Raw genomic sequence first — 25250 nt, forward strand, 5'->3', positions numbered from 1 at the left:
GCACTTTCTTGGCACGAGTATAGAGGGTTCTCGTACGACGACACGGAATTTATTCTTAGTTCGTTATTGATTTTCGAGAGCCAATGGCGAATCGAATGTGGGTCGGCGGTGGTGAGTTTCCAGGCGAGAGAGGGAGTGAAACACCCCAGCGGGAGGGAGTGAAAGAGGTTGGATTGAGGGTGTGAGAGCGGATGAGACTCGACACTGAAAATGAAGTTTGTCTCGATAAAGGTGCGAGAGCAGTGAGGTAGATATAAACGTTAGCGTGATCTCTCTGTAGCACAAAGCGAAACGACCCGGATGAATTTTCGGTACAGTGTATGAGCCTCTCAACCCCTCGGGAGTGTATAACCACTCTTGCCTGGGGGTAAGAGTGCCGCGAAAATCTGCCAACAGCTGACAGATCAACGGAAACGAGGAAAATAATCGCGGGATCTAGTGCATGCGGGAAAATCAGGGGATTCGTTAGTCCAGGCCATCGCCATCATCATCATCATCATCATCACCATCATCATCATCAATCAAAAATCATTCTCCATGTATAAATAAAATAGTGAAATTATAACTGGAATTTTGGCAAATATCGATTGATTGATCCGATAAAAAAATTAATTCACAGAGGAAAAATCAAAAAAGGCCTTTCATCTAGAACCCAAAAATGTTTTTAAAAATGGGTCAATTAAAAGATTGAAATGGTAGAAAGTATCTGTCGGAGAATGGGTGGTAATTAAGCAACATGAATTGAGAGAAAAATAATGGAAAGTAAATATTAGTGGAACGGTTGATTGAGCAGCGACGCCACCGCCCGGAAGTTTAAAAAAGCCGGAAATGAAGTCGTTGAAGTGACTGGTGGGAGGAAAAAAAAAAGTGTAAAGGGGGAGGGAAGAGGAGGTGAGACAGAACAAAGAGTGCGTGCAGATCTAGGGCTTCGGGTGGATTTTAATGGGAGTATTCGAGTTTCGTAGGACACTGACCCCTCTCGCCTCTCACGTAACTTCAACCCCTTAAGAAAATATGGAGGAAATGAGGATGAATAAAGGATACCATTGTCCTCTCAACCTGATTACCCGTAATGGAGTAATCGAAGGAGTTAGCGAAGACAAATGCAAATGAAAAAAGGAAATTCCCATTGTTGTCATTCGATTCCCAGTGGTTTCGAATTTAGAGTGTGTGTCTACCTCGGTAGTTTTGAGACAAACCGGAGTGAGCTGTGATAAGCGGTTAATTCACCAGTAATTCGTAAATCAATCGACGCCCGTTCCGATCAAATAGCCTCGATGAAATTGATTTATTTATTCTCTCAATTGCATGATCGGCAGATCGAACATCAAGGAGATGCAATCAACGGTCGCAGGAGCTGTTGATCATCCAATTTTGATACATTTTGGTCCTGATTACAATGTCTATTAATCTTGTGATTTTATTTCCTGGTTCTCAATAAAATGCCCCCGTGTCACTCCTTCAACATCATCAGGATGTTTCTCTTGTCATTCAGTGTCGAATTGAACGCATTAACGAATCTAAAGGCTCATACGTATAAGAAAAGCAGCAGCAGCAGCAAATATACTTGGTAAATGTGTAAATGTAAAGGCGAGTTAGACTAATTAAGAATACGAGTCATACCAGGTTTTTGCAAGCACTGTTGAAAAATTTTCACTCTATTTTACGGGACTCGTTATTGCCTTTTATTTGATTTGAGGGAGAAAAGCGGATGGAATTTGAAATAAAATCCGGGATTTTCGCGAGGAAAAGTTGAAAATTCAGGAGAATCTGGTGTTCAATCATTGATTTTCCCCAATTTTCATGACGTTCCACCAATTTTGGAGGAATTATTGAGGCAAAATTTCCAATTGGCAAGAAAAAGAAGTACATTATTTTCTTGACGCTAGAACATTTTTTTCTCAGCATCTCCACGACTCTTTCCGGATTTTCCATTGATTGATTATTCAGGGGAAGAGCAGCTCGTTAGAAATCCCCAAGACTTAGTGAAAATTGAAGTGTAAAATTTTCAACAGTGAGTGAGATGAACGTGCATGTGGAGTCGTTCGTTGCTGATTCGAGAGCATTAATTAATCAGTAGATCAATGGCGTCATCAGTATGGTAGAGGGATTGCAATGGGGTGATTTAAAATGAGGATTGAGTTTGGCCGGGTGGAGCGTCAAATCAGCAAAGTCTTGGACCACTGGATAAATGACGAGTATGAGGATATCCCGTGACCGAGGCCTGCGGTCTTGGGACATCCTCAGCATTCGGCACGTACCATTGGGAAGCCCTTTGCCAGCACCCATAACCTCCGGGACATCACCAACTCAATGCAGCGTACGTCTGCATACAATTGTGATATCCCGTTGGTCACGACAAATTCAATCCTCCAATCATTAATATATCCTCATAAAAATCAATCATCTCACCGAATCTGCAACGACTCGTCGATTCAAAAGTCTTATGCAATAAAAATAATGAACGATTATTAAAACCTGATGGTCTGAAAAACTCATGGACTCCGGACTGAATTATTGAATATTTCACGAAATTTGGAAAAATTAATGAAATCGAAGAGTCGATTTTCCTGTGATTCGAATTTTTCGATGAATTTTATCGAGAAATCGAGTCTTCTGGAATTGAATCAACTTCTTCTGCTCAAATAAATTGACCTAGTTATTCGTGATTTCGCTCAATTATTTAATTAAGAATATTGATTCTTCTGGATTATCATGGAGTATTAAAGCAGAGACTTGAATCGACGAGAGAGGGAGTGAGCAACGACTCTGGGAATTTGGTATTTTCAATATTATTCCGAAGAGATAATAGGGAGTAAAAAAAAAATATAGTGGAAGTACGAGAGAACGGATGACAGGGGGAAGCGCATGACGACTGCATGGGAAATTTTCAGCGAATAAGCTGCGCTCGGGTTTTTGTTTACTTCTTTCTTTTATCAACTGTTTCTGTATCTCTTTTCCTTCTTCATAATACCAGTCACAAAGAACGAATCAACATAATGGTACTCATACAATGATAAATATATATACGATTATGGGTATTGGTGGTGTAAATGTCGTTAGATCGATCCATCCATCGGTTAATCAAACCATTATAATCAATAGTCAACCAAAACGTAATTTCAGAGTGACAAAAACGCAATAACTTTGTTAATTGGTAAACAAGTTATGATACATATACGTGTATATGCACATTGGAATGTTTAAATGTCTGTTGATAAATAAATATTGGTAATTAGTGAACAACTCATCTGTCTTTCGTTAAATAACAATAAAATTGGAGTATAACATAACGATTAAATAAAGAATAAACATTGTCTTGGTATTACATGTGGAGAATTATTGTTACGAACACCGAAACTGAGAGACTCACAAGCAGGAAGAGGAGGGTGTTTTCCTTCTTTTAGAGTTGACTGATCTCACGTTAACATTTCGCATCTGGCAGTCTGCAATGCAAAACACATTGGGAGCTTTTCAACATAACAACCGACGGCCTCTGGTTGACAATAGGGGCATGGGGACAATGTCAATTTTTTTTTTTTCATTTCTCTTTTTCTTTTATTTTTATTTATTTATTTTATTTCTCTTTTTTTCGATTGTTCTCGTTTATCGATTCTCCCTGATATCCTCTCGGTCCCCTCTCCTCCTGAAAACGCTTGACATCGCAGTTAAATTGGTGATATTATTTCTTTGGATGAGCGCAAACTCGGACGCGCGTCTCTGTTTATTATTCTGATGATTACGTGAATCCACGTGTTGAGCCTCTCACCGGCTCTGTCAGCAACTACGGATTAGAATCCACTCTAAATTCGAAACGAATGATTTAAAACCGTTTCATTTGCGGTGAAATGGTTGGATGATGGGGGGTATTGGTCTCCTCACTCGACCCATCCAACGTTCACGTGTCAGTCCTCTCCATCGAGCATCTCCTCACCCATCCCATTTCTTATCTCCCTCGGTTTAAAAAATGATTAATTAATTCGGAGAGAATTGCGGGGGTAATTGGCACGGTGGGCTGGAGACGCGAGAGGCAGATTAGCGGGTCGAATTCTCCCACCGAGAATGCGGTGATTGATTTCTCGTTCGAGCTCCTGGGTCAATATTTTAATTATGACTCTCCTCGCTCACGTGGATATACCGATAACCACTGGAAATTACAGACACACGTGTGCCAGTGAATTTGACCCATTGAGGCTGCTCGATGGATAGGACTGGTGTTGAGCTGAAAAGAATACAATTAATTTCGACAAATAATCGGATCAATTCAGTACCTTCACAATTGACAGCAATTCATTGTCAATACAGTGTTGAACAATTTTTCCTGAATTTTACGGGAGATTATTTTTCACTGTGGAATTCAAATCGCAAAAATTCAGGCAAAATTTTAAAACTGTGGGACAGACACAAATTTACCGATTTACGTGAATTTTCAAGTCAGAATAAATATTCATTGTCAAATTTCCAGGAATTTGAAATTTATCAAGTCAGGGAGAAGAATTCACAGTGAAATATTCCTACAGTTGAAAATTTAACTATCAATTTTTCTTACCCCTGGATGTATTATTATTTTTTCCAAATGAATTTCCCTGCGATAAGCAATTTCACAGATTTGCCCATGACATTGTGTCTGTCCAATGCTAAAATGCCTTGAAAATTCTCTGTAAATGTCGCTGGTACAAAATTCCGTGAAAAATTAAGATCATCATAAGACGATCATGTGAATTTTGTAAAGAAAAATCAATTTTTGTGGAAAAATAAATGGGTCAGGATATAGAGGTCTGCCCCGCACTGATTCCCGGAGGTCTTCCAAAGGCGATGAAAAATGACAGCAAGGAGGAAATTAATTTAACCCATCAAAAACCCCACGGCCCCCCGTCCCCCCTTGAACGATCGTTACCTTTGATCGCGAATTAAAAGCCCCAAAGTCGACATTTCCCCGTTCCCCATCACATCCCGAGTGCAAGCGGGATAGAGTGACGCCATCGCCTATAGAACCGGAAGCCATGGTAAAAACCCTGTCGTCGATGTCGACGGGTTGGTTCGTTAACCTGTCTGTGGCATTTATTGGTAGCCTCCAAAGGAAGACCAAGTATATCAGTATAACGTATCGAAAACTATCCACCTCCCACTCATTCTTTTTTTTTATTCAGTTTGCCAAATCCCTGAGGTCTAATTTATCCGATATGAAAAGCCATTTTACCAGGTTCACGTTTATCGACTCCTCTCCTCCCTCCTCCACCTCCTCCACCTCCTCCACCTCCTCCACCCCCTCCGGTGACTCATTTTTTTCATATATTTATATACTGTATACATTCTTCCTCCTATTTTTTTTTTCAATTTAAATAAAAAAGCGAGAGAGATAAAAAAAAACAACTCCGGGAATTTTTAAGCACGAGGAAAGAATGGCAGACCAAGAGAGCGGGATGAGGGGTACAAGGGGATTGGATATAGGATGGACTCTTCGGTATTCCGAAAAATAATGCCTCCGCCAGGGCTAAAGCTTATAATAAATGTTTGAGAGGCGGCGTTTAGATCCCACGTCCCATACCAGTACCTCTGGCCCTCCCCTCGCCCTTTACCACGGCGATTGGCCCTCTCTATCCCACCCCCCCTTTTTCGTTGGTTCGATTTTGTCCAAATATAACGGTGCGCTGCAGATAGCCCAAGTGAGAGGGATGAGGCTTTTCGGATGGGGCCCGGACTGCAGGGAGATGAGAGAGACGGAAAAGTTGGAATATTGGAAAATGCAGAGTCGGAGCACAAGAGACTCCGAGGCTCGATATGCATATAAACACAATACCTCCCATACCGTTCGAACAGCAGGAGGGAGGAGGGCTTGAGGAGACGAGAGGGCCAGGGAGGGATATACGTCGAATGAGCGAACCCTCTCTAACACACGCGATTCAACGTCGAGTCTACTCGGAATATCCAGCACTCCTCCCCTCCCTCACTCTTCTCCTCATCCTCTCAACCACCACGAAACCACCCACAGCACCACCCACTCACCCCATCTCTCCCCTTTCTCCCTCTCCATCCCCCCCCTCCCCCGACGGTGAATATTTTATATGGAAAGAATGAGACAGAGAAGAGCGGACGAGGCCGGGGCTAATCCGAATCCCCTGGATCCTCTTCCCTCTGTATGTGTGTGCATCATCAGGAAAAAATCGAGTACATATTAGAAGACTTTGGGAGCTTTTTTCGGATGAGCCATTTTTGTTTCTTTCTCTATGAACTACCCGCCAAAAATGAATGTCACAGAGTTTTGTTGGGAGACTTTGCGCCTAATGCCGGAATGACTTTTTTTGGGGGGGGGATTGAGTTTCTGCAGATTTTTAGGCACATCCTTTCCGCCAGATTTGGGATTTATTGGGGGTGAATTCGTTCCGAGAGGTGGATATTCCGGGTTTTTGGGGATTTGAGGGGTCTTTTGATTTTTTGGTGAAGAAATAGATTCGACATGTGGGAATTGGGGTTGTGGGGAAATCTTTGGAGGAAGTTGTCGGGCTATAGGTAAAGCTTTGTTTAACACTTTTTGGATTTTGATAATTGTTGGGTGGTTGGGGTTGTATGTTACTGAGATATGAGACCAATTTCCAATTTTTAATGACAAACTGACGTAGAATCCAACAAATTCGAATTCAACAGGAAAGATGAAACGTTCATTGCTAATTGATTGAAATTTTTAGCACTGACGTTCATTCATTGATAAACTGTCGATATATTCTTTTCGGTGTGGCAAGTGCTAGTTCCACGAATTTTCAAGAAATTCCGAAATTGAAAATGCAATTTCTGGCAGAAATCGGGAAAAGCGTCAGTTCCACGTCAATTATTTCCTAAAATATGCGTTAAAAAATGAGACTAATTTCCGGCAGGGTTGATTTTATATTTTTTATATTCACCTAGTTTGATCTGAAATGAAGGATGGGTGGGGAGGTGGGACTACTGTTGCGACGATCCGGAATTAATTCTTCCCTATAGAGATAATTTACGATTTTTGCGCCAACGAGTGGCGGCAGTTGGAGGTCGATTGATGGATATCTAATTATGCGAGTAAAAATTGCCCGGGGGCTTGGTGAAGGTTGAAATTAAATACCAAAGATTCACGGGGAAAATGTGCCACTGACGTGGCTTCCACTGATGAAATACGTCGTAATTTTCGGTTTTATTTTCTCTCCATCGTCGAGAAAAAGTAAATACCAGGAATGTTCCTCCGACGTTTTGGTTAATGGTCGGGGGAGGATCGATCGGTTATTAAATTGCGGAGGCTATATAGGTCGCCACGACTGGCAACACGCTCTCATGTGCCACACGAAGAATGAGCAGGAAACGTGAATCACCTATTGTCTCGGAAAACTGGACAAACTTTTCACATGATAATGCAGTTGTCAATTTTTTTCATCTTCTGTTTGCCATTCAAACCTGGATGATCATTCCATTTTCGTCGACTCCTTCATCCCCACAGATAAACTCAAAACACAAATCGCGGTTCCTATCCGAGAAAACCCAGTGTGGAAAATTCTTCCTTTGGAATCCTCCCAAAAAATTAGGAGAAATTACACTCACAAATCTGCAAGTACTTGCCAGCAAATTCCACGAGAGAGTTTCTTTCACGTTATTATCATTACTCATTCGATGTAATTGAAAACTTTTTTTAAATGAGTTAAAAATTTTGAATAGACGTGAATTCGGCACCAGAATTTTCCCTGGAAAATTTCTCTCATGTCCTTAAGCTAAAATCGGAAAAAAATTAATGCCCCCTCAATTCCCATCCGCACCATAAAAATTTCCAATTCCATACATAACACAGGACATCCTCTTTGATGAATCGATTCCGGTGAAATCAAAGAAATTTCCGATCGCAGTCTTTTTTTCAAGTACACCAGCAACTAATGGAGGAAAAAAGAGGTCTCATATCAAACGGAATTGAGAATTCTTCCCCTCATAATGCATCCATCATCCCGAATTCCCTCGTCACAAGTAATCTACCCCCTCCGCCCCTCCCACTGGAGAAAAAAAATCTTTAAAAAATTACGAGGCGAAACCCAATCCAAGAGTTGAAAATTTCCCGAAGCATACGCCAGTAATTCTCATCAAACTGACATGAAGTCAGATATACGAATGAAATAATCATAAAAAATCAAGTTTCAAATAAAATTTTCAGAAATTCATGAGATATCCCGAGAAGTCAGACAAAGATTTATATTTGAATTTTCCCCAGAGCATGAATATTCCAGCGATAACGCCACAAATTTCCCTGAAATCATCATTTTCAGGAGGTGGAAAGGAAAATTTCAAGCAGTGGTCTTCGATTCGAAAAAAAATAAAAAAAATAAAAAATAAAATCCCCCCGCCCCCCCAACCCTGGAGCCATTCCTTTCAACGGGAGAAACCCAAGGAAATTTCCGAGAGCCTCTGAAAAAGTATAAAGAAGTGAAATAGACAGGCGGAGTGAAAAACTTTCATCCCCAGAAAGCGTGTCTGGCATCAATATTAAAAAATGAGCATCGATACACGATATAGAATGCGCGTACACCTGTACTACTCAAAGACGAGTGAGAGCTGTGTGGGTTTAGCACGTGTGCCTTGTGTGCGAGTTGGCTGTAACGTACATGTAATACATACGTATAGCTAACGTACTCATGTACCACCGTATGTACTGAGTATGAAAGCACCGAGGAGGGTGGTTCGCGAACCCCCCCAAAGGAGAAAGAGGGTGAAGGGGGGTGGTTGGGGAGATGGAGGAGGGTTGGTGAGGCGATTTCATAGCGACCCAGTGTGCAAGGGTGCAGTGCGCACATGCTATATGCAGCCCATCTGGCTCTCACGCGCCTCCACCCTACGAGAAAACGCCGCAACGAAAATTAATAAAGGTACGATTAATAAAAATTACACATTTTTCATCTATCGACTCCCCCACCCTCCATTCCCACGTGTTTTAGAGTAATTTTCTGATTTTTTGCAATTTTTTTTTTTCTCCTTTGGATGTTTAAAAATATGTGGGAGGCACCTGTATCGAGGTACGACGTGTGAGGGCTTTTTAAAACTACCTCTCGGGCTTTTTATATATCGGTATATATATATATGTATATATATGTATATATTTTTTTAGCTTCGAACGTTTAAAATGAAAAACCACGGAATGAGGAGAATTTCGTGGCGCGGCCGATATTTTTTCGCCCGTCTCCTACCCTCCCCTTTCCACCCGCTGTTGTTGTTTTATTATTTATTTTTTCTTTTTCACTCTTTATATTTTATTGTCTTTTTTTATCAGGTGTAGGGATATATTCTCGCACGTCCTGGATTCTTTGGTGGAGAGAGATGAGTGTGTGGACATTTTCATCTATCGTTTAAACGTTGCACCCACGTAAAAATACACTCCCTTTGTGACGTTACTATCCAGGCGTACGTAAATTGAGGGTGAGGGAATGGGGTGGCTTGGAGGTTGAAAGCGAGAGGGTAGAAAAGAGAGACAGGTGGTGAGGAGTTGAGTGATGGGGTGTGACCACTTTCGGGGGCCGAAAATTGAGTTACTACTGGTGGGCGCGAGAGGGAGAGTGAAACCCCCGAGGGGAAAGTCCTCTTTCGCGGGGCCCTCTTTTCCATCGTCAACCTTTATCGTAAGTACTGACCAAGCATGACTACCAGGACCTACTCCAACGGGTGCATCCGACGAGAATTTACCGGGGGAAGTTCTGGTCTGTAGTTGCACCGTCCATTCCTCATCGCCAATCGATTTTTCCACGGACACAAATTTTTGCCGGGAAAAATTGAAGAAATTCTTGGAAAATTGCTCCTCAAGTTCAGCAGCTAAAGTTGACGTTTCTAACAACCCATTTTATTCCCATTTTTTACTACTCGTGAGTGAAAAATCAATTGGGAAGAATTTATGGATTATTGATGAATTAATTAACTCTTGATTGTCGAAGAGAAATTTTTCAGAAAGATGCGGGAATTCTTGGAGAGTGGGTCGTGAAAATTCAAGCAGCAAAAATTTTTGCTCTTCATTACTGGAAAGTCGATTGGAAAAAATTGGTGGATTATTAATGGAGTAATTAATTAATGAACGCTCGCAAGGAGGTAGATTTTCGAGAATACCGTAGGAACTGTTGAGGAATTAATTGTCAAAGTTGCAGAAAACTTGAAACTTTTTAATTTTTAACGACAACGGTTTGAGTGCACACTACTTTCCATTTTGTTACTGAAATATGTAACTTCATGAAGATTCAACTAAACTTGCGTATATCCTGTCAACGCGCACAAAATAGGATTATTTTCCTGAATTCTTAATATATTGAAAATTTAATTCCATGTATTATTCCATTTTCATAATGGGTTTCAGAGATTTTAGTGAATTCTCAAGAAGACTGAAACTGTGCAGACCGATTCACCGCAAATTAAATCGAAATTCTTAACATTCTGAATTCCAATGCAATGCGGACGGAAAATGCTACCGATTTGTTACAGTAGGTAAAGCACTCTACCGAAGATATCCCAGGAATAATTGGTTCCAAATATATTCGTATAATAAATAAAAATAAACATCAAGAAACACGATAACCGTCAAGATGAAAAAGAAATTCACTATAGCCCCAGGGCCCTGATAACAGATTTCTAGGAGAGGAAATAGGAAAATGAATTCCGTTCACAAACAAAATTTTTCCCTGTGCATCTAGGATTATTAGGAGAGAAAAGTGTTATTTTTTTTCAAATCAAATTTTTCCGTCAACGAAACGTGGATTTTCCCAGTACACAACAATAAAATCGGTAAAACTGAATTTTCTCCGGAAAAATAAATATTTATCGATTAATCCACAAATATAGGAAAAGAACATTGGGAACAGATCGTCATTTCAATCGTCATCAACTTCCGGGTTTAATTACACTTCAATTACCGATCAATTTCCCAGCCTTTTTCCTTGTTTTCATACTGCAATTAATCCGCTATCGAAAATGGAAAGCAAAAGGAAAGAGTAGAAAAAAAAAATTTAATAGCAATTGTGAGAGCGAGGCGCGATAACGGAAAAAATATTCGCCTTGCCAGAGTTTCATTTTCGATTGCTTCGGAGCCCTCTCGAACGCCAGGAGTTGGGGGAGGTAGGTGAAGGGGGTGAATGAGGAAGGGATGGAAATAAAAAAAAAAGGGGCAACGTGACGAAACGCCCTGCGGAAACGGGGAATGAAACCGATGAGAGAAGGCAAGAGCGTTTTCACTCCCTCCGGACCGAGTGAGAGGCAGCGGAAAGGGCAGCAAAGGGCCGAGGGGGAGAAAGGGGGGTTGAAAAAAAATGAGATCGGGAAAATGGCGGGGCGGGACGAATGGATGGTTAAAAATATTGAAGCCCGATAGCCGCGGTTGCACAGGGTTAGAGAAAGCCAGAGGGAAAGGTATAGGATGGACTCGCGTAACTCGACCTCTCTTAACGCTGCCCCCTCCTCCTAACCCCCTCAACCACCCATCCACCCCCTGTTCACCCCAGCACCCAGCGGCCTGCACTCGCCAAAGGCTCTTGCCCAACGTTGGGAAAAAATTTAATTACAAAAAAGTTTTGGCATTCCGTCAGTTTGGTTTAGCCAGTGTTATATCGCCCATAACTACTGCCTACCTGTGGTGATCCACCCCCACCTTCTCACCCCCCACCTTTGGGTGGTTTATATTCGCCGATATTGTTTTAATTCTAATAACAAATATTTCACGGGAATTAATCTTCGCGTGTTGAAGAATTTTTTTACCCGGGGAAATCGTTCTGGGAATTTTATTGCTCTTAAAGATTCAGTGGAATTCCGTTTTTTTTATGGAGAGACAGTGATAAATGATGGAGGAAATTTTGAGGGATTTTTATTGTCGTGAGGGCTTTAAAATTGGAATTTCATGGCATGTTCAGGTACTCAAGTGAATCTTCAATGACAAGAGGAGGTTTTTCTTTTATCTGATTTTAAGTACTAGCAGTTTTGGGGAATTTTTTAAATGCTTGTGGATTTTAAGGATTCGGGATTGAATTCAAGATTGAATACAGATTGGTGGAAAATTATACGTGAATTTGCAAGTTAAAAAACTTGGAATTTTTCGCGTCGATAAAGTGAAACGAAATTTATGTAGAATGCTCCTATGGCGAGTCCGTATGTCTTTCAAATATTCTAGTAATTCGTAATTTTCCGATCCGTATGGCACTAAAGAGCGACGATAATATTGAAAATTTAATGGTATTTTATATTAAACTTTCATGATGAATGGGAAATTCAAGCTTGCATTGAAAAGTCAATAATCATTTAACATAACATAGCCAATTTTCATGAAATTTCGTGAGCACTTTCAACTGAAATTCAAATCAAGCCCGCCCAATTGAAAATTCGTATGCGTGTAATTAAGCCTTCAAGAAATTTCCAAAAGTGCTCTTTGAAATAAAATCATCTCGAAACGATGTCGATTGATTCTCGGAAAAAATCAGTCCTCAATTGAAATGAAGAGACTATGTCCGACCGAAGCCGTAATTTTGCCCAGAATCATTTATTAACAATTTCTCATGGATAAAATTGATTAATGATTGAATTGATTTCCAACTTATCCAATCAACAATTGGAGAACAGAGCGAGATAAAGAAAGCCATAAAGGTGAAGCCTCGGATGTCATTGGCTCCCTCTGAATATTTAAACCCCGCTCTCCTGCCCTCTGACAATATCAGCGGCATTTCAAACGGATAATACCCGCTCTCTGTGCCCCACACTCATCGGAAACATTGCAGTGAGTACACACAGTGTTTTATTCCTCGATTTTAGCATATACACAGCCTGACTGACCACAATATTGCGTATGAATAAACTGCTCGCACTCCATTGCCATCTCTTTGCCGACGAAAATCCGTCCCAAAAAACACCGCAAGCGCGACCGCTTAAAAATAATGAATGAAAAAAAAAAAAAATCCAACTAGTCCGATCATCCATCGATGACTCCAATCCACTTTGTCCCCAAGAGACAAGGAAAAGGGCAAAATCAACGAAAAAACTGATGTATTTTTTAACGAGCAAAGGTAAAGTACGAGATGGAACGAGAAAACGATGAAAAAGTAGTGGCGAAAAAAAGCCGAGACAGCGAGAAAAAGGGATGAAAAAAAAAAGATAGTAGAGAGGAGGCCGAGTGAATGCACCGAGAAGGAAAAAGAGGGTAGGAAACGGGTGACAGGAGGCAGGACGATGGGTAAAGGGCAGAAGGAAGAGGAGAAGTGCTGGGAGGGGAATGCCAGAGGTAGAGTGCAAAGAGAAAAGCGAAAAGGAGGAAAATGTATAGAGAGGAACAGACAGAAAAGGGAGGTAGTGCCTGTAAAGATTGGCGGTCTCTCTGCCCCCCTTCGACGACCAGGTCCACCACCCCACCGTGCAAAAACCCCCTTCGTCGAAGCGTCCACCCACCAACCGACTGAGGACAAAAATCAATATGAACGTGTAGCCATTTCTCTTTAATCTGTCGCGTACCGGCCAGGCATCCCACCGCAAAGCGAGGAAAAAAAAAAATAAATAAAAAGTGATCGGTGATCTACCAAGCCATTTCGACTTGTCCCCGACAATCCACCCTCATACTTCAAATCGCCCTAATCAGATCAAGTTAACTCATCAATTCTTATGAATTCCGATTTAATTACTTCACTAGGACAAATTTTCATCGAGTCTCAATCTTGGAGAATTTTCTTCCATTACCCGTGAATTTTTCACGCATTCTTATAGATAAATAATTGAATTTAAGCTGCTGCAGTTAAACGGGGTCCAGTGAACCCCAGACGAACTTCGTCATTAATTTTCATTTAGAAGGACTAGTATTGGGAGCATATGGCATCTATAAATTTATCATTTCCATTTTATGAGATTGACCGAAATTTGGAAGCTCAAATTGAAAAAAAAAATTTGTTTTTTCGGAGTTGATTGCATGCTCCGTGATTTTTTTTTTGGAAACGATTTTTTTAGTTTCTCTAAATTGTTAAAGAGAGAGAGGAGCTGTAAGATTAATTAGAGGGAATTCGAGAGGGATTGTTCAATTATAGTTTGGCGCGAGATTCAAGGCAATACATCATATAGAAGACAAATGAGATCTGATTTGCTGCGTGGGGTTGAGTTACTACACTGTTGCGCGCTGACTATGATTTTTCGAGGGAAAAAAAAAATGAAAGTTCGATGGAATTCGATATTTTTGAATGGTATAAAAAATTCAATCGCTGGAGTTTTTGGAATTTCAGCTGGAGCATGAATATCCTGTATGAAATTGATTGAATTAAGAATAATATCGGGATAAAAAAATTAATCCATCAAAATTTCTTCGGTTTTTATCAATTTTCGGAAATAATGTAACTGAAATATGAGACTTAACGAAATCCTCGAAAATTTTCATTTGAGTAAAATAAAATTCCGATTATTGTATTGATAATGGAGAATTGTTGTTCTAACTGCTATATATAATTTGAACTTTACATTTACTCATTAAAACCATTGAAACCGTCTCTCTGATTTCATCATTATTCCTCTTCTCTCCTATTTAATTACTCTCCCATTTCATTCCACAAATTCCCATCCAATTAGACATTTATTATTTCAGCCTTAAAAATACCAAGATATCCGATTCTCACCGATTTTTTCCCCGACACCAGTAAATCTTCCCAAATTCCGCGAAAATTCTCTCAAAAAAAATCCCATCACTGAAAGATAAAAAAATCCCGCGAACTCGCGCGACAAAGTGCAACGACGCGACGCAATTACCGATATCTATGCGAAACTCGGAAGAACAAGTGAAGTAATGAGTGATCCAGAAGATTGGTAGGGAATTTAATCACAATTGGGCAATAAACCAGCAAAATCCCGGAAGAAAAAGTTTCCGCGGGAATTGGGCTGATATTCGAAATTAAAAACCCACGGATTGGCGATTTTTTTTTTGCGGCTGCAATTGCGGCCAGTGTTTTAATTTAGGATGGCAAATGGGGAGGTGAGATGGGGAGGCGAGGGGGTGTGATATTGCAGTATCATTGCAAGATTGCTGGTAAATTAAGCGACTGCAGGATAGCCCCAGCTGCGCTATTCAGGCACAAGCTTACCTCGTAGCACGATCGGTTACGCGGACACCGGCTCGCCCTTACTGTATACCCGTTAGTACCTACATATAGATTATTGATTAGGTAATAACTCAAGGACCAGTAGGTGGTAGGGTGAGAGGAGGGGGGTTTGCCTTGCATATTACCACCATAACCTAGACACTCACTATTCCCCGCCCGATCGAGCGACCGCCCCTTGAGTTGACCAGCAATGTACGAGCCAGTGTGGTTACACAGTAGTTATGTTAATTAAAGACCTATTTTGATCGGCAATTAGGCGTGAGGGCCTGGGGGTGGAAAGAAGTGTCCGACTCGAGTCGGACTGTTGATACTGCTTGATGGCAGGTGCGATTAAACCACTTGAGAGTTTCTGCGAATTGGAGGGCACGAGGAGCCCCAGGGTGAGGCGAAATTTCAAAGTTTCAGAAAATTAGTTCATCTGGTGCGAGGATTTCGGGGATTCGTCAATAGCCCGGAGTGACGTTTGACGTGAATTTCAGAATTATGAGGACGGAGGGGTTTTGATATTATGGGTTAACCCAAGGAAATCAGTGAAATTGAAAATTAAATTGATTGGGTGTTTCGTGGTACATCCGCGATTAGGTATGCGGTGGTGAACGTTTTCGTCTTAATTTTCAGGCTCGAATGAAATTTAAATGACAAATTTTTCATGAGATTCTAGGATAAATGAATGAATGAGTTATAAATGAGTTATTAACAATACGAAATAACTTTCTCAGTAATTTAAAGTCTCATTTACAAGCAGAAGTTGGAGCGAGAGCGGATTAATTATTGATGAAGACAACAATAAAACAGCTCGGCCAATCATCCCAACTTTATCTTCCTCGAGTATTAATGAAAAGCACGCGTTTGCGGTGGGACTGACCTGACCTGTTCCGGGTGTTAACAGCAAAGTGGAAATCGATATGTACCGACCCTTGAGAACACACCGCGTCCAACTGAGAGAGTCCTACATCCTAAGATGAACGAGCCACGTTTTCCCCATAAATTCACGAAAGAATGCCTCAACACCGACGTACACCTTAGATCCCTCCCCCAGGTTACACTCCCTCCGTGGAAGGATTGAAGAATCCAAGGACTCGGTTGTTCCTTAAAAACGACTTGAGACACCTCGACAGACTGCGGGTACGACCGAATTGTTCGCCACAATGTCGAGGGTGGACGCAGCTGAGCCATTATTGGAAACTCGTTACATGCTCTACGTTACAAAGGCGACTCCTCTCGATGGAGTGGGTGTTGGAGAGAGATAGAGATGAGTGAGACCTCCACACATTCCCTCCACCCTCTTCACTTCACCTAAATGTAACACACTAGTGTATTTGGTGGACTGGTTTGCCCACTAAATTGCACATGGTAACACACCCCGGGGTTTAGGGGTGGCCTGCCTGAATTTCGTGCACCAGAATGGCCACATAATGAACGTGTCTGAGAGATAAGACTCTCTTGGGTTACCTCAACACTGGATACTACAGTTCAGAATCATCCCTTACGTCATTCAATAATTCCATCACACCATTGAAATTTTAACTGTCTCTTCAAACTTCAGTCATAGTGTCATTTGAATTTTCAATTGTGGGATTATCATTTTCTCTCATGCAAATCACAAAATTTAGGGCTTCAATTGGAACCTATGGAATTAAATAGCGAATTGAATGTGCAATTTGAACTAGATTTTATTGAATTTTTTCTGATATTTGAATGGTAAAACTTGGAAAATTTGATAAACTTTTTGTTACTCAAAATTTGGGACACTTGGATTTCGTGAAAATTAAGGTTTTTTAATGCTGTATTGTTTTAATTGATGTTTAATAAAAATTATTCAAATTAAGACTCCGATTTCGTAATTATTTCCCACTCCCCTCCTCATTCAATTACTCTCCTATATTCATTTGAGGGAATAAAAATAAAAAAGTCACTATGGAAAATTTTCAGAAGTGAGGAATCTAGTTTGAAAATACGGGATCTTTTTCTTTATGCAAGTGGATTCCGAAAAATAATTAATTTAACTGAATTTAGATCAAATCCTTCATAATTTCTTTTATTCAATTTCAAAATTCAACACTTAATTTTTCACGTGCACGATCGTTGGTATTCCAACGACCGATTGAACTTTAGAAGTCGTTATAGAAATAAAATGCAAAATTTTATGGAATGTCATTGAATATTTAAAACGTCCATTAATTTTTAATAACCAAGGCAATCAAATGTTACGTCCATTTTCTCTATAAAAAATTCTATTTTGTTCACTTAAAATTTCTAATATTGCTAACTCGTCGGATCGAATTGAGAAGTCCCCGAAAAATTATTTATCATCCCTATCTATACATATTTGAAGAATAGACTCCCTTAACTACCGAAAAATTGGTTTCATCAAAATTTCAGCAGCAGCCACAAAATATGGATGAAAACATCAAAACTTCATTATGTTTGAATGTTTTTGTTTCCAAATGGAAGCTTTTATTTCGTGAGCCGCGCGTTCTTCCATTATTAATTAACCGGCGCGAATTATAACTGATATTATAACATCCGATAAATAAATAATATCAGATAAATAAAACGGAGAAATAATTTTAGTAAAATGATAATTAAAAAAAAACCACATGATAATTTCCTCCGGAATCCTCACCCTAGACCTAAACACATTTGACCCGATTACCGAAGAAATCTATCGCGAAGAGTACGAGGTCTCCGAACTCGACGGGCGATTGACATTTATTCCCTCAAAATCGATCTATCAAAACACATCGAGAGCTCAGAACACTCGAGTACCTTCGCTCCACTACATTTGACAACTGATTCAACCCCTCCACCCCAGATAATCCGAAATACTCGCTATCACAAAAGGCGATACAGAATTTCTCGTCTCTGAATTCGAATGGGAGATTAATGGAGAGGATGTAATACCCAAAAAAAGAAACACATGTCACTTGAAGATCCGACAATGATTCTCTATAAATAATGGCGACATCACTGGCCCCATAATTGTTAAACCAAATTGTCGATAAGAATGTACGAGTCTGTGGCAACGAGAATCGAGGTAAAATTCGAATATCACGTGAATATTTGAGAATATCCATTGATTCAGACGAAGTAAGCCTGGACGATGGGTGATGCCAGTTAATAAACGACCGGAAGGACCACTTATCGCCGGATCGTCTGGAGTTTGGGGGATGGGAATTCATTGAACCAACCCAAGTCGCTTGAAACGCTGAATCCATTCGATTTTACCCTCTCCCCACAGGGTTTCACTCAACGGAGACCCGCTAATTTGTGGATTTATTCGATTACACTGACTGGATAGGTTAGTATCAAATATTTCAAATGTGCCCGAATAACCGATAACCGTCGACAGAGTAAATCCCGAAGCTCTATTTATTCCCCCCCGCCCACTCAACCGCATTTATAAGACAACTGTCACGAAAAAATCCACCTCAATCAGAGCAATTATCCCCCCGCCCCCTTCACCATCTTCCCCTATTTGCCCCTCCCCCCTCTTTATGCCAACTCGGCTAAAATGCCTCGACAACTCTGGAAATTCGATGAACACGTATCAATTCCTAGAAACATGCGTTTGGAGTTGAGGAGAATTGGATTTTCTATACATGGCAAATGCGACCACAAGCCATCGACTTTCCGAGGAGATTGACGAGTTGAAGATGTTTTAAAATGTCTGGGGGTTCGAGGAACACTCTTTACCCTAAACCTAAAGTCTGATACTCAATTTTCTTCTTTTTCTCACCCATTCGGGTGGTGATATCTCTCTGGTTTTTAACTTGTACACGACTTCATTATCGAGAAATTGATCTTATTAGAAGATTTCCTGGGAAACTTGCCAAATCCTCTTTCGTGTTTTTCCTCGGTTATTTTTCTTTTTTAGTCCTGGGGTGGGGGGGTGGGAGAAGAATTTGACAAGTAAAAACTGGGGAGCACTCATCCAAGTTTATTCATGAAGTTACCACTACGGGCAATAAGAAGGAGCTTGACAAAGTGGTGGAAGATAAGGCAAGTTGGCCGTACCTGGTACGAACAGGTGCATCAAGGCCGGAAGTCGGTGATAGTAAGAGGTAGGAGAAATAGTGGCTGTGGGGTTGAAGGGGAGAATATACCCCCCGCAGCCGTAACAGCTGAATACTTAACAGACGCGACATCAAAGACCTCAAAGTAACGTACCCATTAACTACATTAGTCCGAAGAGCTAATTAGTTTTCCCATGCAACCCGACTACCTGGATATTTTCTACTCCCTTTCCCATCCAATCCCTCCACCGCCTCCTCAATTTATATTCTATGGAAATGTGGAGATGCATTTGGGGGTAGACTGGAGCTGATCGCAGAGAGGTTTTGCCGGGAGGAAACATAAGAGCTGGGAACGGACTGACAGCACGCGAGGCGAAATTTTCCATTCGGGTATATGGGATTTGCACAACTCTCGAACCGTTGATACTTATCGATCAGTTATTTACAACTAATTAGCAAACAGAAAAATAGATTTTTCCCAATGATCCATTTACTTGAGACAAGTATGGATTTTTTAAGAATTTTCTTTCTCCAATCAAATAATTTCCTTTTTTTTTATACCAATTTTCTTTTTTAATACCAATAAACTCTTCCTCTCGATGAGCAGAGATAAAAAAAAAGAGTGCGCGGCAGGTCATTGGCAAATCCCCCTGAATTCAAAATTTCCGAGTCCCCGCGGTAAAATTGACTTGTAAAGCGTGCGACCCTGAAGAAGTGGCATTTCTCCCCGACTTGAGAATCGATTTGATAAATGCTTAGAAGTTAACCGAGCAAGATCTCGGTAAATATTGAGGCTGAGAAGGACCAGGATAGGATGCTCGGGCAAATGAGAATCGCCCACAGGAGGAGCTGAAGGAGAAGAGAGTCCAACACACGAATGAGCACGGTACGAAGTTTAATTAGGTGCGCCTTGGGTATATACATTGGCCTACCCACCCCCGCGCTCGTATACAAACCGATATCCATTGCTGGAGTATTGGCTGGAAAGGAGGGGTTGAGTTGGAAGGGAAAAGAGATGGAATGGGTGAAGGGAATGAAAAGGTCCAGGGCCTGGGGATGGAGAATGGATGTATGGGCTGGTATCTTGCTCTTTCAGTGTGTGGACCAAACAGTCGACCAGCCGAGTGTCGTTTTGCCTGGTCTGAGGGAGGACTTTTGTGCTGGGACGGATTGAAATTTAACGTTGGATAGATTTTGGAGGGGGTGGCGAGGAGGAGGGCGGGGAGAAAACGAAGAGAAGACGAGATTACTCTTCACGGGGACTTCGATACTCGCGGATAACTTTGGGTTAAAGTCTCATTTTGTGCGCGCGGTCTGATTGTCAATCTGGTTTCCCACGACCCTCCCCCACTGGATTTTTATCCTCGTAATGCTGAAATGTTGGGCGGGGAAAATTGGCCGGCGTGCCTTAATGATGCCCTGGGCTATTTACATTGGGATACATTATCTAGATCATCTACATGCCTTGAGCAGATCAGACTAATGAGACGTCAATAAATCAGCTAGTCGCGCTGGGAAGATCACGCTCGGTAGAAAAATCATTATCATTTAGTTATAAATAAATTCTCTGGTAGGTGTTAATGATTGAGTTTGTTGATATTACCATATGAGTTGTGAAACTGTTGGTGATGGGTGTCGATTCCTGATCCCTGGTGATGAATATCCAGCATGGCATCCGGGTCGCCGCCGCCCTCAGAGCAGTTACTCAGGGCTAAAACCAAACCGATAGACACACACCTTGCGTTTTCACTATGTTCAGTATTTTCTCTTCATCATTACCCGTTTTTATTACGGTATTCATTCATTTATTTAATTATTTTTCAATTGCACAATGACAGGTCATTCCTTTTAACTCATGAAAATTCGATTGACGAGTCAGATAAATTAACTCGCTATCTGTTTTTATTCATCTCAGGGTAAAAGCAATGACTTGCCGAGTCAGTGTTAATGCATTTCGATAATCTAATCCGCGAGTGATTAATGAACGAAATTTTGCGAATTATCGTGTCGCGCTATTTCGTGAAGATTGAACTAATTTATTATAGACCACAAATAATACTTTGATGATTAATTCAGTAGCAAGAAATTAAATAAGAATAGAAGAGTGAGAAAACAGAGGTCCAATCGACAAATCAATAAGATTGAAATCATGGAAAATGTGTTAATCGGATGACGGTAAATCATGTATTTTTAACTGAAAAAGCTAGTGTCCAGTTGATAATTTTTTGGATAAAAAAATTATTTGGGGACAGGTTGAGGAACTCAGTGACGGGTACAAAAATAAAGGAGAAAACAGGACGTCAAAACTTTTGGAATGTGGCAACAAGAATGGGACTGGATATCCTACTGAATTAAATGAAAACAATAGGGAAACCAACAAAACCCAGTGTTCAATCGCAGCGAAATATAAACAAGTATCAAGAGCGCGTCAGTGGCAATTTTAAAAGTTCGGTATTCAATTCATATTCGATAACGCGATGTATGGAGCAGTTAATTTACATCACGATGACTCGGTGCATTTGTCTATCCGTTTGGTTTACAAAGTGTCTAGAACCGTCCTTCGTGACACTTTTTGTCGAATAGCAAGCAGAGAATTGACATTCCGTGAATAAAATTGTCGAACTTGAGGATTTTATCAGCCGATGTCCAGTCCTCTAAAGATGTTGTTGGTTTCGCTCATAGAATCTTCAAAGATGACTGTTGTCAGTGTCAAATGTGTTACTGTGTTTGTGGGAGGGAGAAGAACCTCGAGTTGAAAGAGATCAAAATAGTATGAGTCCTACGTATCAATCCTCAAGTATTTTTGAAAAATAATGTAAATCCCGGGAAGAATTGCAAAAGTAGTAAAATTTCCAGTTTCATGGAAAATTCTATAGAATTTACAACTTTTTCTGTTACAATTTTTTACAATTTACAAAAATTATCGGGTCTGAATTGTGACTTATAGAAATTCAATGTGAATGAAATTTTAGCGAAAAGCTCTCATTTATCATTTTGTAAATAAAAGTCTATAAAATTACATTATTATTTCAGACTCCGAAAAACGCTTCAATTTCAATGCCTAGAATGAAAGATGAGCGTAAAGTTCAATTAATTTTCAATCGATCAGAAAAATAATTCAAATTACCTCGAAGATCGAAAATACCCGAGTTTCATAGAAAACTGGAACTTTCAGATTTTCAGAAAACGTGAAGTTTTTCCACTTGAAATTAATTTTCTTCAAATCAGATTGATGCTCATAATATTTTAATATCATGCAGGTCTTTAGTGTTTTTTTATTGAAAAAAAATTGGAGGAATTGCGAGGCCCTGAGCTGACTAATATAATGAAGGACACAGGACCCAGGGGATGGGGGTGGTAGCCGCGAAATGACGAAGGGATTGACGATGAGTCAGAGGCCAAGTCCCTGAAGCGTGATTTCATAGGTTAACCTAAAAAACAACAAAGCCATGTACAGAGTGACTTATCTGGTGGGTGACATACCAGAGTGTCGTCTTGCCGTGTTATCAGCTTGCACCGACAGTGATGTTAAATTGGAGCCGGCTCGATGCCTACCCACCAAGCCACAGCAGGTTGATATTTAAAAAGAAAAAAAAAATCATTGGAGATAGAAACGAGGGGGCTGTGGATATCGGAAGTGAGGACGGGACGAAATCAAAACAAAGAGATGAACCCTTGGTGTTATGCAATTGATTGGAGCCCTCTGCACGCAGTGTCTCGGAAGAGTTCATCCGGGTTTAATGATGACAGTGAGTTTCCGTTGATACCGATGAAGATGATATTCGACAAAACGTCTGAAGGCATTTCGAAGTTGTACTCAGTCCTCTTTTCCCAGTTGATTTACAGTAAAAATGTGGAGGGCTGATGCCCTTGAAGCAACTCATCCGTTAAAATTTCCAACTGATCCGAGTTGGCGGTTACCACCGACGTCGAATCCCAGAGAGATGAGTGTCAGGGAGATGATGTGGGGACCAGTGAAGGCTCGAATATTCCCGAGAAAATGGAACAAGTGGAAGTTGAACCTTTTCTTTGAGTTTAGGAATATCAACTGCGTACAATCCGACTGAATAATTGATCTTGCATACGGCTGGAGACTATGCACATTACTATCTAGCCCCTGTTTCCACCTGAAGACGAATGTTATAGCATCCAGCAATAGCTCTGATGCAAAGGCCTCCCCTCGCCCAGCGACTCCGCTTTGTTGCCCCACCTTCGTCGTCTTTCCACCTTCCTAAGAGGGTGGTTTGCACTGGATGGGCTGAGGGGGTTGGAGGGTGCCGAAGCACAACTTGGCTACAAACTCTTAACCGAGACAAAACAGGGTTCGTATTGATTTTTACGCCAGTCCTGTGCACGTAACGTCCATCGCTGACACAGGGTAGCACCGCAGGTCTAGCTCACGGCGTTACGATATATGTCTGTGTAACGCTTGTCCATAGACTGTGTCACATCAAAGTCAAGACGTATAACATCCAAATGGTTTGAATTATTCAGTCCATTGTTTTCCACTCCACCCTCCGTCCATTATTTTATATCGAGGGAAAGAACGGTGCAAGTCACTCGACTGGACTTGGAGATTGCAATAAATTAAAACTCCAACTCCATGATTGACGAATGACGGCCGAATGATTGACGAATTATTGAATCCTCGCGGGGGTGAAAAAGGGGTAAAAGGACAGAATCGAGTAGCATGGAATTTTATTTCTCGGTAAAAGTAAGAGTTGTCTAGTCCCTGACTTGCTAACTGGTGCATTCGACCTCCTCGGGTCGATCAATACCGGTAGGTGCATACACGCGACACGGGTGGACATAGCTCACTGGTATGTGCACGAGTATCACGAGACACCTGATTATTTGTAAATGAATTTATCACACTGGACAAAGACAATGCCTTATTGAGGAATAACGAGTGAGAATTGTTCATCGTGTGGAGGAAATCCCACGTGCACTGAAGATTCGTGTTACTTGCGGGGACAGGGGAAAAAAAAACTTTTCACTTACGATCGAGTGTAATTTCCTCCGGGGGTCGGGAGGAAGATGGAAAAAAAAATCACGAAAACAATGAACAGCCCGAGGGGGCATTATTGTCTCAGCCCTTCAACTTCTTTACCCTTCACTGTCGTTCCCTCGTACACCAGCCCCCACCGCATTCAGAGGAGCCGACGGTGGGGAACCGGAGAGGGAACCAGAGCTAGAGTTTCGGTGGCCTCTCGGTACTCAACAAAGGATGTGATGACGAAGAAAGGAGGATCATCGAAAATCGAGGGGATAACCTAATTAGGTCGATGCGTTGCTTATTTTCAGCGAAAAAAAAATTGCCAATTCGGGAAAAATTTTCTTTTATCCTCAACGAATTCAATTCCCTTCGTCAATAAATCGTCATTCAACATCTCTGCATTAAAAATTGACATTACAAGTACTTCAATGACATCAAATCCGGCAAATCGCATACGTTCGAACACTGGACGATTCCCTCGACTCGGGGAAATGGGAAAATAAAAATGAAAAAATAAATAATAATAGTAAAAAACGTAATGAGGACACGCAGCAAAGCATGTGCGCCTCGGAGTCCCTCCCCTCACCCCCGGCGAAGGCGCCGGAGTCCATGGTGAGTCGAGACAAGGGTTGGACAGGCTTGAGGATGCAAAGAGACAGAAAATGGGGCCTCAGAAAAAAAAAGAGTGAATACGAGTGATAACTGGGTGAGAGGGGAAAAGCGGAAAAAGACTAGGGGGTTGTTGGGGGGGTGGGTTTGAAAGGGGGAGGTAGGCGGCAAGCCAGAGGCAGCAGCGTGGCAGGCGGCATGGCGATGGCGTCGCTAACGTCGAGGTCGCGCTTGCGTCCTCTTCATAACACCGCATGACCACGATCAATACTGCGTGGCTGTTGTGCTCACGTAGATAAAAGAGGGGCAAAGGGGGCTTCGGAGGGATTTCGGCGATAGAAGGGAGCCGAAGGAGGGTTTCTGGTGTATGAACTCTATATATCTCTCTCTGTTACTCCATCTCCCTTTCTCCTGCCCCCCTCCCACCCCTGAAGGATGTTGAATTCGAAAAGTGTTATTCCGCGCGTCTATCTCTGAATGATATGGAAGGGAACGCCTCACCACGTGGACACCACGTGTGCGCCACATCTCGTTTTCACT

General features: G+C 41.2%; 1 protein-coding gene across 1 annotated transcript in view; it reads right to left on the reverse strand.

The window, feature by feature from the left end:
* Positions 1 to 25250, reverse strand: part of LOC105263417 (hepatocyte nuclear factor 6) — a 38641-nt gene that overhangs the window by 10276 nt on the left and 3115 nt on the right. Inside the window, exon 2 of the mRNA XM_011299623.1 lies at positions 20709 to 20816. Within this exon, the coding sequence (XP_011297925.1) occupies positions 20709 to 20816 (108 nt within the window). The remainder of the gene's footprint in view (positions 1 to 20708; positions 20817 to 25250) is intronic.

Source organism: Fopius arisanus, unplaced genomic scaffold (genome assembly GCF_000806365.1).
Source record: "Fopius arisanus strain USDA-PBARC FA_bdor unplaced genomic scaffold, ASM80636v1 scaffold00015, whole genome shotgun sequence".
NCBI lineage: Eukaryota > Metazoa > Arthropoda > Insecta > Hymenoptera > Braconidae > Fopius > Fopius arisanus.